Below are 15,604 nucleotides of genomic sequence, written 5' to 3' on the forward strand. Positions count from 1 at the left end.
ATTTAAAAGGTGTAGTCCACTGAAGTAAAGTTAAGAGTTTGTCAGTCAGTGATTTCAGGCCTCACATGTCTAAGCACCCTTCCCCCGACATCACAGTAGCACATCAGACTTTTACAACACATATTCAATTCTCATTCAGAAATAAAGTCATATAAGCTGTTTGTTTAGAGAACTTTATCATTTAATTTAAAAGGTGTAGTCCACTGAAGTAAAGTTAAGAGTTTGTCAGTCAGTGATTTCAGGCCTCACATGTCTAAGCACCCTTCCCCCGACATCACAGTAGCACATCAGACTTTTACAACACATATACAATTCTCATTCAGAAATAAAGTCATATAAGCTGTTTGTTTAGAGAACTTTATCATTTAATTTAAAAGGTGTAGTCCACTGAAGTAAAGTTAAGAGTTTGTCAGTCAGTGATTTCAGGCCTCACATGTCTAAGCACCCTTCCCCCGACATCACAGTAGCACATCAGACTTTTACAACACATATTCAATTCTCATTCAGAAATAAAGTCATATAAGCTGTTTGTTTAGAGAACTGTATCATTTAATTTAAAAGGTGTAGTCCACTGAAGTAAAGTTAAGAGTTTGTCAGTCAGTGATTTCAGGCCTCACATGTCTAAGCACCCTTCCCCCGACATCACAGTAGCACATCAGACTTTACAACACATATACAATTCTCATTCAGAAATAAAGTCATATAAGCTGTTTGTTTAGAGAACTTTATCATTTAATTTAAAAGGTGTAGTCCACTGAAGTAAAGCTAGCAGTTTGTCAGTCAGTGATTTCAGGCCTCACATGTCTAAGCACCCTTCCCCCGACATCACAGTAGCACATCAGACTTTTACAACACATATACAATTCTCATTCAGAAATAAAGTCATATAAGCTGTTTGTTTAGAGAACTGTATCATTTAATTTAAAAGGTGTAGTCCACTGAAGTAAAGTTAGCAGTTCAGTCAGTGATTTCAGGCCTCACATGTCTAAGCACCCTTCCCCCGACATCACAGTAGCACATCAGACTTTTACAACACATATTCAATTCTCATTCAGAAATAAAGTCATATAAGCTGTTTGTTTAGAGAACTTTATCATTTAATTTAAAAGGTGTAGTCCACTGAAGTAAAGTTAAGAGTTTGTCAGTCAGTGATTTCAGGCCTCACATGTCTAAGCACCCTTCCCCCGACATCACAGTAGCACATCAGACTTTTACAACACATATTCAATTCTCATTCAGAAATAAAGTCATATAAGCTGTTTGTTTAGAGAACTTTATCATTTAATTTAAAAGGTGTAGTCCACTGAAGTAAAGTTAAGAGTTTGTCAGTCAGTGATTTCAGGCCTCACATGTCTAAGCACCCTTCCCCCGACATCACAGTAGCACATCAGACTTTTACAACACATATTCAATTCTCATTCAGAAATAAAGTCATATAAGCTGTTTGTTTAGAGAACTTTATCATTTAATTTAAAAGGTGTAGTCCACTGAAGTAAAGTTAAGAGTTTGTCAGTCAGTGATTTCAGGCCTCACATGTCTAAGCACCCTTCCCCCGACATCACAGTAGCACATCAGACTTTTACAACACATATTCAATTCTCATTCAGAAATAAAGTCATATAAGCTGTTTGTTTAGAGAACTTTATCATTTAATTTAAAAGGTGTAGTCCACTGAAGTAAAGTTAAGAGTTTGTCAGTCAGTGATTTCAGGCCTCACATGTCTAAGCACCCTTCCCCCGACATCACAGTAGCACATCAGACTTTTACAACACATATTCAATTCTCATTCAGAAATAAAGTCATATAAGCTGTTTGTTTAGAGAACTGTATCATTTAATTTAAAAGGTGTAGTCCACTGAAGTAAAGTTAAGAGTTTGTCAGTCAGTGATTTCAGGCCTCACATGTCTAAGCACCCTTCCCCCGACATCACAGTAGCACATCAGACTTTACAACACATATACAATTCTCATTCAGAAATAAAGTCATATAAGCTGTTTGTTTAGAGAACTTTATCATTTAATTTAAAAGGTGTAGTCCACTGAAGTAAAGCTAGCAGTTTGTCAGTCAGTGATTTCAGGCCTCACATGTCTAAGCACCCTTCCCCCGACATCACAGTAGCACATCAGACTTTTACAACACATATACAATTCTCATTCAGAAATAAAGTCATATAAGCTGTTTGTTTAGAGAACTTTATCATTTAATTTAAAAGGTGTAGTCCACTGAAGTAAAGCTAGCAGTTTGTCAGTCAGTGATTTCAGGCCTCACATGTCTAAGCACCCTTCCCCCGACATCACAGTAGCACATCAGAATTTACAACACATATACAATTCTCATTCAGAAATAAAGTCATATAAGCTGTTTGTTTAGAGAACTTTATCATTTAATTTAAAAGGTGTAGTCCACTGAAGTAAAGCTAGCAGTTTGTCAGTCAGTGATTTCAGGCCTCACATGTCTAAGCACCCTTCCCCCGACATCACAGTAGCACATCAGACTTTTACAACACATATTCAATTCTCATTCAGAAATAAAGTCATATAAGCTGTTTGTTTAGAGAACTTTATCATTTAATTTAAAAGGTGTAGTCCACTGAAGTAAAGCTAGCAGTTTGTCAGTCAGTGATTTCAGGCCTCACATGTCTAAGCACCCTTCCCCCGACATCACAGTAGCACATCAGACTTTTACAACACATATACAATTCTCATTCAGAAATAAAGTCATATAAGCTGTTTGTTTAGAGAACTTTATCATTTAATTTAAAAGGTGTAGTCCACTGAAGTAAAGCTAGCAGTTTGTCAGTCAGTGATTTCAGGCCTCACATGTCTAAGCACCCTTCCCCCGACATCACAGTAGCACATCAGAATTTACAACACATATACAATTCTCATTCAGAAATAAAGTCATATAAGCTGTTTGTTTAGAGAACTTTATCATTTAATTTAAAAGGTGTAGTCCACTGAAGTAAAGTTAAGAGTTTGTCAGTCAGTGATTTCAGGCCTCACATGTCTAAGCACCCTTCCCCCGACATCACAGTAGCACATCAGACTTTTACAACACATATTCAATTCTCATTCAGAAATAAAGTCATATAAGCTGTTTGTTCAGAGAACTTTATCATTTAATTTAAAAGGTGTAGTCCACTGAAGTAAAGTTAGCAGTTCAGTCAGTGATTTCAGGCCTCACATGTCTAAGCACCCTTCCCCCGACATCACAGTAGCACATCAGAATTTACAACACATATTCAATTCTCATTCAGAAATAAAGTCATATAAGCTGTTTGTTTAGAGAACTTTATCATTTAATTTAAAAGGTGTAGTCCACTGAAGTAAAGTTAGCAGTTCAGTCAGTGATTTCAGGCCTCACATGTCTAAGCACCCTTCCACCGACATCACAGTAGCACATCAGACTTTTACAACACATATACAATTCTCATTCAGAAATAAAGTCATATAAGCTGTTTGTTTAGAGAACTTTATCATTTAATTTAAAAGGTGCAGTCCACTGAAGTAAAGTTAGCAGGGTCAGCCAGTGATTATGTTTACATGGACAGTATAATCTAATTACTGACCTTATTCTAAATAATACAGTATTCAAATTAAGGTGTTTACATAAGTTGCTTTTAATGCCTTCATGTTCCCATTTTACATGTTATAGAATAAATCCATTAATTGCAGACATCATTAAATCCCCATGTTACTCCTGAACAACATAAAGTTCATCGTTGTTGTGATAGTATATTATTATTATTTTTTTAAATATTACGAAAGCTTAAAGTGCAGTTAATTATTTGTTATATGTGTTAGATGTAGGGTTGCTAACTTTGTCACCCTCACCAAATACAGGACAAAAGGTGGTCTGCTGCAGCAGTGCAGGCATGGTTTTGTGTGTATACAGTGTATTTTGTCCAAATGATAGCTAATCTCTTAATTAAAATTGTATAATAACTCTTATGCCTTGGCAACATACAATAGGTTTATTAACAGTTTGTTGGTACAGCAGGTACGTTTAACACAGTATTTAAATTGAACCATTACCTTATAAGACAAAACACTTGTGACTCCTGCACTAAGGGTAGTTAAACGTTATCCCCTTCATGTTCATCTTACATGTGACAAACTAAAACTAACATAGATTCAATGATTCTGTGAGCTGTAGTTTTGCAGAGTCAACTTCAAATACTTTAATTAAAACACACAGGATGTGAATTAGAAGTGTGAGAATGTCCAAGCAAAGTTGGAAATGTATGGTTGGGGCCTTTAAGATCGATTTATTATGCAGGTCTGGATCAGTGATCTCTTTGTAATTGAGACTGAGCATTTTAATTATGAAGATCTTTGCACAAATAATAAAAGGATAACATGAAATCATATTATATGACCCCCTTTAGCGTATACTGATTGTGTTTGAGATTATTCTCAAGTGTTCAGCACTGCTTGCTACTTGTTTGACTTCATGCGGTGCCGCATGAACAGACAGGTGAATGACCGCGAGAGCATTTCGATAGCAGTCCACTTTGTCTGAATTCTCAAATCACTCTTGTTGGATTTTGTTGTCATCTGCTTCTCAGTTGTTGTGGAGCCACATGAAGTCGAGCAAGCCTGTTGTATCAGTCACTGTTTAGATCAACGTAGCAGTCAAAAACAAGACATGGGAGGTCACATACAGGACAAAATCAATGAGACCCAAAATACGGACATCCCGACTAATACGGGACAGTTGGAAACCTAGCTAGAGGGCCTTTTCTGCTTGAAGCCATCTGTTTACAGCCAAACGGTTGACCACTGTGTGTGTATATGTGTCCTGTCACAAAACTCCCACATATTGTATTTGAAATGCGTGTAGGTCATGATGCACTTTGATAATGAAGCTAAAATATGAATATGAATTTGATTTGTGTTTACTTTGATTATGACTTTAGCCAAATAAGAGTAATTAAAAACCACTGTTTACATCATAGTTTCGCAGTATTGTTATTTGAATATTGTTGTGCATGTAAACATTGAAACCCACTTGTTTTAGCCACTGATGCTCCACATCACAGCAGCACATCAAACTGCTAACTTCACAACCAGAAGAAATGAACAGGAGATTTTGTGTCATTTGAGGTTATCAACATATAAACATGCTTTTCACACTGGAAAAGTTAACACCAGGTTATTCTAAACCCCGGGTTAACGGAATCCTGGGTTATCTGTTTCACGTGTCACACTGTTCGTGCTTAACCAGGGGTTAAGAGATAACCCTGGGTATTCATAATCTGAAGTTACACATTGTGTATTCCTAAACCCTAGGTCAGGTGTCTTAAACCCTGCTCATACACCTGTCTGTAATTATCAAGCAACCCTGAACACCTTGATTAGCTGTTTCAGCTGTGTTTAATTTGGGTCAAAAGTTATTATATTATATTTTTTACTTTATTTGTTTAAAAAAGCTTTGTTGCATGTTTAATTTTTATTAGGTAATAAAAAAGACAGTCCAATAAGATATTGTAGGTGGAGCAGTAAATGTTCTCAAGAAACAGAGCTTTCATTAAGCTGTTTTGTTGTATGTATTAAATGTTTTTAAAAGCACCTTCCATCAATTAATTTCCATGTGGATTTGTCTACATTTAGAGGAATCTCTCTGTAAATAGCAGTTGTTTTGGACAGTAGCACGAGGTGCTGTGCTGATCCCCTTGTCTGTGGCGTAACAGCAACAACACTAAGCTGTGTTCATACAGCGCTGCGCAGATCGAACAAGATATGACATCACAGTACCGCGAGATCAAACTTTCTCAATACGTGCTCTAATCGCTCACGCGATACTTCAACGTGACATGCTTTCGGCCTTCCTATCAACGACACTTTTACTACGCAAGTCAGCAGCAGTGGATTCGTTTCCCCGGAAATGCAGACACGTGATAATGACATCACCGCTGTTAGCCCCAATTTCCCGCGAAACAGACTACACGCGCCCATTAAAGGAGGAAAGGTGAGTTCAGTCCTATGTATAATAACATATTTGTGCAAAATATGAAAGATAAGCTGGAGTAACATACGATTTGTGAAATATTTTATCTTATTTGACGGTTTGTGGTCAAAAATATTATCTTCCCGAGTAGCCCATATCGATATTGGCATTGTTCAGTAAACAAACATTCGGTTACAGAGTAACATAACTTACTTTACTGATCTATTAATGTTGTCCATAAACGACTAAGTGCTTAGTAAAATTATGTGAAATAGCAGTAATAGATTGGGTAATTAGTAATTAATTCTTATTGTTTAATCTGAGTTTCAATCATGCGATTTTCTTATCATGCAAACAGTGGCACGAATAGCCACAGATATCTTTTAAAGATTTTAAATTGTGTATGTATAAGTTATCTAGAGTTGTGTATGTGTGTGTATATCTAAGCTATATGTATATTTACAAAAGTATACATGCATGCATATACATAAGTTAGATACATATGTTATACCATTTGTTTGCTATTTGGGTAAACAATTTTAGCAACCTTAATATTATGCTTGATTAATCGATTGATTCATTTGATTATTTTCAGTCATTGCATGTCACTGCAGTCGCTATGATGCTGGGTATACCAAGGCAGAAAAAACGAAAAAGACCTCAACAGGATGCTGAGCATCACATTACTTGTAAAACAGACAAGCCTGAGCTTTATGAGCAAGTTATCAGCAAATATAAAGGTAAGATAAATTCTGTAGTATAGATCGTTTTCTTTCATGTACGCAAATGTAAGTTGCAAAGCATAGTTTATTTGTATGTGCATACAAACTTTTGATGCATGCGCATTGCGACAAAATGCAACACATCGCCTGGGCTACCTACTTCAAAATCCGTCTGTGCATGCATGATGGAAATTGTGTCACGTGCACTCTACGTGGACTTTTGTGATAGATCCTGCTGACTTAAAGGGGCAATGAATCTGTCGATTTTATTGTTTTATACTGTTGTCTGATTCAAGTGGTTTTTCCATTCAAAAACATCAAAGGCAATAAATAATAGGTTATTTTGTAACATGGATTAGTTGCTCTCTGGATAATGGTTTGTTTGAAGGGGCGGCCCGCAGTGAAGACCTGGACGTAAACGCCCACTGCTATGATCCCTGTCATTACATGTGGGGAAATGTTTTAAAAACATTGATGTGTAAAAATAGCAGCCGAACACAAATGTTTGAGCTACAAAAGATTCTGGGTGCTAAAGATGATACCCATAAATGACAATACGTATAGTAAAGTATAAAAGAACTTTAAACTCAACGTGACTAAATTACCGTAAACAACACAAGTAAGCACGCATCAGAATCTAAACCGCGGCTGATAAATCCTTATGACTAACTTTGTATATTTCTATCGTTATATTACAGTCATATTGTTAAGTGTTGCACCTTTATTAATGGTTTAATGTTTTTAGTAAATTAAAACAGTCAAATATACGTGTTTAGACACTGATGTTACAACAGGACATATCAAGCGATCTTTTACTAAACAGTAGTGACGCGTAGTAACTTAAATAAAGTAAAATGTTTTACTCACTGTGTATACTGTTGTGTCATTCCTGCCAGATGCAATATTAGTGGTGCTTTTAATCACAGTTTCTCTGCAAATCCAGCACCGACTCATGGCTTCTTTACAAATGAATCCGTGGTACACAAAGTAAACAAACACTCCCCACCCGAGCTGGAACTTCTTCAAAAACAAACTTTAACCACGCATTCCTAATGTTATGTTCCAAGCCTCCGTTAAACAGCGTCTGTGTTCTTCCCATAGACGGTTCTTCCACAACCGAACACTCTGTTGGGCACTTATAACAGATCACCGCGTCAAAATAAAAGTCTCTTAGGAAACATGTTTTCAAAAGTCATTTTGGTTACATTTGGCAATCTTTAAAGACATGTTTACTAGGGGTGGCACGGTTCACAAAACCCTCGGTTCGGTTCGTATCACGGTTTATTGGCCACAGTTCACGGTTCTGTATGGTTCTTGTTGTTATTTTTACTTTTAATTTTTAACACTCCAGAAATGTATTATCTTATTAATGTAGTAATTATCCATAATTTAGGATACTTTATTAAAAAAGTTATATCATGTAATCATGCACAAACTGAATTTGACTTTAAGCACATTATTGAGACCCTCTCTGAGGAAAGCCAGGTGAGATTTTGATACAGCAAGAGGTAAGACATTGATGATTTCAACATGCTTTTCATTTATTTGGCAAAAAAAGGAGAATGTGTATATCCATCTTATGTGCCTTTTTATCACACAAAGATAACTTGCATTTATCAAACTGCCAACTTCAGTGTAGCTCTTAGATTTATTACTGAGAGGCTGCTTAAATACTGCAGAGAGTATATGTGCAGGAGAGAGAAACATAACGTTTACACCTGTAATATTTAAATCCGTCTCTCTTGTCCACTTTTGACCACTTCTGTCCTGATTACTTTGAGAGGCAATTTATGAAATAAGATCGCGCAACTTTCTCACGCTAGCAAAATGAAACTACGCGGAAATCAGCCGCTTTAGTTTTATCAATAAAAGGCTAAAAATAGCGCACGTTCACTGTGTTTTCGTGGCAGAAGTCAGAAAAGTCGTTCAGTACCTTAGCTTTGATAAATGGGCGGAGAGAAGGCAATCTTCTGTGGCTGTTCGAACACATTCAACCCATAGACTGCAGTTCTATCTATTGTTTTTTTCCACTGTCATCGTAGGGAACATGAAATAAAAAGTTTCCACACACCAAACTGGCGCGTCATCCAACTCCGGGCAGACTTCCTTTTCTCTCCAACTTGCCATTTCTACATGTAACATAACCTGCAGCACTCACTCTCCACACCAGTCAACTTTTCTTTCGCGAAAGGGAAACACGCCATCTGAGGCAAGGTCACATACAGGGCACGAGGCTATTGCGCATGCCATGAACCGTGCAACGCACACGCTCCGAACTGAACGGTTCGGATTTTTTTCAAGAACCGTGCCACCCCTTATGATTGTTGAGACACTGCATGGTTTGCTTTACCCCTGACCCACACATGTCACGCAAAGCTGTGGACGGGGCTACAAAAGTGGTCATTGTATATGGGTTTGGGGAGGTGTTTCAATTCTACTCTGACATCATATTTCAGCACATTCCTGAATAGACCATTTTCCTGGCTTGGTGCAAAAAAATGTTATATTTCAATAGCACAGACGGTTTCAGTTTTGAAACTTGCAGGATGTTCATTTAAGTATGATGACCTCTTATATAATAAATTATCAAGGTAAAATTTATTGTTTGATTCACCGCTCCTTTTAATCCAGCCGACAACAACAAAATGAAAGATCCAACTAGGGCTATGTCCAAAATTGTTGGATACCACAGATAAAACTTTAGATCTAGCTATTTTTATTATTGTTTTTGGATAAGAGCTCATGAAAATAATAATTCACTTTAAAGGAACAGCAGAACTTACTCGTATTTTTTTCTTTTTAGGACGTGGAGTTTTCACCACTGAAGCATTTTTTAGAGGTGATTTTGTCCTTGAATACAGAGGTGAACTTCTGACTTCAGAGGAGAGCCTTGATCGATCTAAACTCTACAATGACGTTGAGAACACATTCTTGTTTGATTTTCAGTGGCATGGCAAAAATTGGTGGTGAGTATAGAGTTATTGTCTTGAAGTAATAGGGCGGTTAAGGGTTAGTTCACCAAAACTCCTGGGTCCTGGTTATCCTCGTCTCTGCACATTTGGTATGACGCACTCAGTACCCAGCTGATGATTTTTATTGTGTGTAAAAAAGCAGACACAAAGGGGCAGTTTACCATACAGGGTTTAGATTAATCCAGGACTAGGGCTTAGTAATATTAGGACATTTTACAAAAAAAAAACATTGCTGTGCATCTTGTGATAAAAACAGTGGCACTGATATGTTAAAGAGCACCTATTGTTTTTAAATTTCCTTTGGTGTGTAAGTGTGTATTAGTTCATGTTAACAATATGCAAAAGTTACAAACCCCAAAGTAAACCATGACGCGAGTTATCGTCTCCAACGTAAATCTCTTTTCTTGGATTACAACAAACACACGGATTGTAGGCAAAAGGTTTACTTCCTGGGATTGGTGATGTAGAAATTATCATAATTCATCCTGCTTCGAACTCAGCCTGTAAGTTAACTCCTGTTAGTAACTGAATCTTTCAATCATGGTAAGAAGTCTCACGTTTCCAGCTGACAGAGCTAATCAGACCAATCACAACATACAGATTAGTTGATCAATTAGGCACACAGCTCTTCAAATCCGTGCGTTTCAGGAAGAGAGTGAAATCTGGAAATACAAAAATAAACCTTATGTTTAAAATAATGTGTTTTTTAACCATAAACCACATGAACACATTATATTATACCAAATACACAAAATAATATTGTTTTTAGCAATGAAAAAGGCGCTCTCTAAGATATCTCGGTGCAAGCTGTTTTCTGTTCAGACAATTCAAACTTGTATTTAAGTCTGGGAATAGACTTTAGCCCTGTTCAGGAATCTGCCCCAAAATGTGTAGAGCAGACCATATAACCAGACCCACTGATGTAAAATGCCTTAAAGCCCAAAAAACTCATTTTGATTTCATGTAGTTGTTAAGATATGTTTACAGAAGTTACTCTTACGAGGTACAGGCATAAAGGAAACAACTGCTGTACAAGATTACAAATCAGTCTCTTATGCTTGGTGGTATTTTTATGTATTTATAGCATGGATGCATCCAAGGAAGATGGGTCCTTGGGAAGACTTGTAAATGATGAGCACAGAAATCCTACATGCAAAATAAGAACTGTTGAAGTGAACAAAAAACCTCATCTGTGTCTTTTTGCTGTACGAGATATTCAACCAGGAGAAGAAATCACTTACAGTTATGGAGATTCAGATTGGCCTTGGCGAGCTAAGGTACTGTCAAGTATATCCTAAGAATCTTTAACAATATTTCATGATGACATTTTTCTCTTATGCTGATTTGATACCATATGATTGTGTTCTCATATTTCTCAAATCTTTCATTTAGGTATCATCAACAGAATCCAGTGATAAAAGTCCAGTCAGCAGTTTGGATTTGCAGAAATTGGTAAGTACACAAAACACCTATATTCGGGTTCTATACAGTCATGTGGGAAACTAGCAATTTGAGAGGTTTTTGACATATTGGACAAGCATTTAATCCTCTGTGAAACAATGCCACAACTTCTAAATCGTGCATTTTTTTAGTAAACTTATTCTTGTTTGTTTTTTTTAAACGGAGGAATACTGACAGATTTAAAAAGTAGGTTCAGCTAAAGTTACTTTAGGACAGATGAACGTGTACCTTATATTACTGCATCTCACTGTCTTTTATACATCACAGTATAAAACAAAACCATACAAAAGCTTAGCAAATACAGTACAAAATTTACCCCCTAACTCTTCTTTTCTGACTTTCAGTTCCATCAGGCTCCTCCTGTTTCCTCATCTGCCCTGTATAAGGTGTACATCAATGAACCACATAAGCAAGTTGAGCCACAACAGTCAGGCAAAGCAAGAACATCAGAGGATAAAATGGTAACCATTCTATACATGCAGAAAGTATCTTAGGCTGTTTACTTCATCAGATAACTAGTAACACTATATGGACAAAAGTATGGGACGGCAAATTCTAGTGAACATATTTAACTACTCATTTCTGTGAGCACAAATCTTAAAGGAACATGCCCACATTTTGGGAATTTAGCTTATTCACTGTATTCCCCAGAGTTAGATAAGTCCATACATACCTTTTTCATCCCCGCGCTTGCCCTAACTCTGTCTGACGCACCCCCGCTAGCTTAGCTTAGCACAAAGACTGGAAGTAAATGGCTCCGGCTAGCATACTGCTCCCAATAAGGTACAAAATAATGCGAACATTTTCCTATTTATATGTTGTGATTTGTATAGTCACACCGTGTACAAATAACTTGGTCATATGAGACACAGCCATCTTTTAATCATTTACATACTGGTAACTATATTCTCAGAAGACAAAGCACTGCTACTTGAGTGATTTGCTCACAGAAATCTAGTGGTGAGGAGCAGAGAGTTCCCTCAGAGTCACTCCGCCCATGTTCCTATTTAAACATATAAATAGGAAAATGTTGGCATTATTTTGTCACTTGTAGTATGCTAGCTGGAGCCATTTACTTCCAGTCTTTGTGCTAAACTAAGCTAGCGGGGGCTGCGTCCAACAAAGTTATGGCACGCACGAAGATGAAAAAGGTATTTATGCACTTATCTAACTCTGGGGGATACGGTGAATAAGCTAAATTCCCAAAATGTGGGCGTGTTCCTTTAATGCTACAGCATATAATGATATTTTCCAAAATTGTGTGCGTTTAATTTTATAGCAGCAGTTCGGGCAGAGCTCTTTTCTATTCAAACATGACAATGGTCCCACAATCGATTTTGTGTTTTAAAGACATTCAAGTCTTTAGTAAATCACAACAGTCGTTATTTAACAAAATGATGGTTTGAGCTGGCACAAGCTGTTAGTAAATCTGGCCCATAGACTCTTCTTACTTTATGTGCTATATCTTTTCTAACAGATTTATGGAAGACTCTTAAAGGAATAATCTACTCATTTTCAATATTAAACTGTTATTACCTTAACTAAGAATTGTTGATACATCCCTTTATCATCTGTGTGCGTGCACGTAAGCGCTGGAGCGCGCTGCGACACTTCGATAGCATTTAGCTTAGCCCCATTCATTCAATGGTACCAATCAGAGATAAAGTTAGAAGTGACCAAACACATCAACGTTTTTCCTATTTAAGACGAGTAGTTATAAGACCAAGTTTGGTGGTACAAAATAAAACGTAGCGCTTTTCTAAGCGGATTTAATAGAGTAACTATATTGTATGGCGGAAGAGCACTTTTGGGAGTACTTCAACTCGGCGCAGTAACACTCTCCCTCTCCCATTATGAGAGGGAGAAGGGGAGCGCATTTTTCAGGCGAGTCGAAGTACTCCCAAAAGTGCTCTTCCGCCATACAATATTCCTCTATTAAATCCGCTTAGAAAAGCGCTACGTTTTATTTTGTACCACCAAACTTGCTCTTATAACTACTATATATAACTTTATCTCTGAGTGGTACCATTTGAATGAATGGGGCTAAGCTAAATGCTATCGAAGTGTCGCAGCGCGCTCCAGCGCTTACGTGCACACACTCAAATGATAGAGGAATGTATCAACAATTCTTAGTAAAGGTAATAACATAGTTTAATATTGAAAATGAGTAGACTATTCCTTTAATCTAAACCAGAGCACTTGAAATTAAGCGATATTTTATATTTACCTTTTATTTTCTATATTTTTGATTGGTTTTGCCTAATGTCTTTGAGTGTCACAGCTTTTAACATTATGTACATTTTACTTTTATTTTAAGTTAAATACCTTTTCATATATCCTCAGAAACTCAAAGATTGCCATGAGCGCTTTAACAGAGCACAAATTAAAACGAAAAAGACTGCCATAGAGCAATCACAAGAATATTTCATGGTGAGTAATATTTGGATATGATCATCACATTACTTGATTAGCACCTCAGTCAATTAAGACTTTATTATTTAAAGTGTTAATAGTCGTTGAACAGTTTCCATGCTGCTTTTATTTTTAACTTTTTTTCAATTATACTTTTAAAGTTACAGACAGTATTATAGCATACACATTTAATGCACCGTCTTAGGCACCATGTGCTATGTCTACCTCTGTAAAAGCCTTATTGCCCTCATACCCTTCTCCTTCTCCTGTGCAGCCCTCATCACCTGTGAAGACCACATCCTCGTCCTCTTCTCCTGTGCAGCCCTCATCACCTGTGAAGACCACATCATCGTCCTCTTCTCCTGTGCAGCCCTCATCACCTGTGAAGACCACATCATCGTCCTCTTCTCCTGTGCAGCCCTCATCACCTGTGAAGACCACATCATCTTCCTCTGCCTTTGTGCAGCCCTCATCACCTGTGATGACCACATCATCGTCCTCTTCTCCTGTGCAGCCCTCATCACCTGTGAAGACCACATCATCGTCCTCTTCTCCTGTGCAGCCCTCATCACCTGTGAAGACCACATCATCGTCCTCTTCTCCTGTGCAGCCCTCATCACCTGTGAAGACCACATCATCTTCCTCTGCCTTTGTGCAGCCCTCATCACCTGTGATGACCACATCATCGTCCTCTTCTCCTGTGCAGCCCTCATCACCTGTGAAGACCACATCATCGTCCTCTTCTCCTGTGCAGCCCTCTACACCCTTGCCCTGTGCTGCTTCCACCCCTGTGATTTCCTCATCAAAGGTGTCTGAGACACTGTCTTTAATGGAGGTGGGTAATTGAGATTAGTAAAGACGGTTTAATGTGAATTCACAGAATATTATTATCATCTATGTCATGGTGTAAAAAGATTTTATGATACAGTTGTATTGTACAGCGTTTCTGTTTGTGATTATCAAACCGTGCCAAGTGTGCCATCTACTAAGGCCTTATTTGCTGAGCTACAGTTTGAAATATATCTAGTTGAAATAACTGTTTTTTTACTCTTAAGTGTTTTATTTTTTTAATTATTATTATTTACATTTAATTATTATATACAATTTTATGTACATTAGTTTTGTTTTTTCTTTTTCCAGATGCACTCATTAAGGCAATCAAGAAAAAGACAGGTTTGTAATTAACCATGCACTTTATATGCTTAAATGAGTTCCTCTTGTTGAAAATCAGTTGGATTCTGGCAGTTGTCTAGAAGTTTTTAAACATTTAGTTAAAGAAATAATTTTGCATGATTTAAGAAAGTGTAACATTTTTCTCATTTAGTATTCTGGGAGTGCCTACAGTGATTCAGATGTTACGGATTACAGTGATGTTGACTACATACCCCAGTTCAGCTCAGATGAATCAGATGGAAGTGCTTCTGGACAAAGCAAGGCTGAAAGGAGTTCAGATGGATCAAACAATAAGTCTGAATGTAGTGATCCTAGACCCAACAAACGTTTAAGACATACTAAATCACCCCTTTCAAAAAGGAAAGCTGAAGAGGCAGGTATTTCATCTGCCAATTGTATGACAGCAATGTCATCAAAAAGGATGAAATGCCAAACTGAAGAGACCGAAACCTCCTCTGACAAAAAGACTTTGGTTCAGTCAATGCCATCACCACAAAAAAAGAGCAGGTCATATAACAAAAAACAGTATTGCCTTTATTGCTCTAAGCCATATGCAAAAATGGCAAGACACCTTGAGTTTGTACATCGCAATGAAGTAGAGGTTGCAAAGGCTGTAGCTTTCCCAAAACGTTCCAAAGAACGAAGAGTCCAGTTAAACCTTCTTAGAAAAAGGGGCAACTTTGCCCACAACACAGATGTGGTGAGAAAAGGGGAAGGTGAGATGATTGCCTGCTACCGTCCAAAAAAGTGCAAAAACCCCAAAGAATTTATCCACTGTATTCACTGTCAAGGCCTTTACAACAAGCTCAGCCTATGGAAACACATTAAAAACTGTCCACTTAAACCGAAGGATGATGAAGCTCAGGGCAGAAAAAGAGTAAGATCTCTTTGTGCCTTAAAAACACCTGTTGGCTT

The 15,604-nt window shown here is 37.3% G+C and overlaps 1 protein-coding gene across 1 annotated transcript; it reads left to right on the plus strand.

Moving 5' to 3' along the window:
* Positions 1–3,502: 3,502 nt before the first annotated feature.
* LOC135766575 (uncharacterized) lies at positions 3,503–15,596 on the plus strand (the record flags this gene model as incomplete). Its single annotated transcript, XM_065275959.2, has 10 exons — positions 3,503–5,970; positions 6,545–6,689; positions 9,475–9,637; positions 10,728–10,920; positions 11,036–11,095; positions 11,449–11,565; positions 13,448–13,534; positions 13,791–14,351; positions 14,657–14,689; positions 14,841–15,596. Coding segments are annotated over exons 1-10 (2,199 nt in total), but the record flags the coding sequence as incomplete, so codon positions are not given.
* Between the last annotated feature and the right edge of the window lie 8 nt (positions 15,597–15,604).

This window comes from Paramisgurnus dabryanus, unplaced genomic scaffold, assembly GCF_030506205.2.
Source record: "Paramisgurnus dabryanus unplaced genomic scaffold, PD_genome_1.1 h2tg000372l_1_20213__unordered_in_group13, whole genome shotgun sequence".
In the NCBI taxonomy this organism is placed as follows: Eukaryota; Metazoa; Chordata; class Actinopteri; order Cypriniformes; family Cobitidae; genus Paramisgurnus; species Paramisgurnus dabryanus.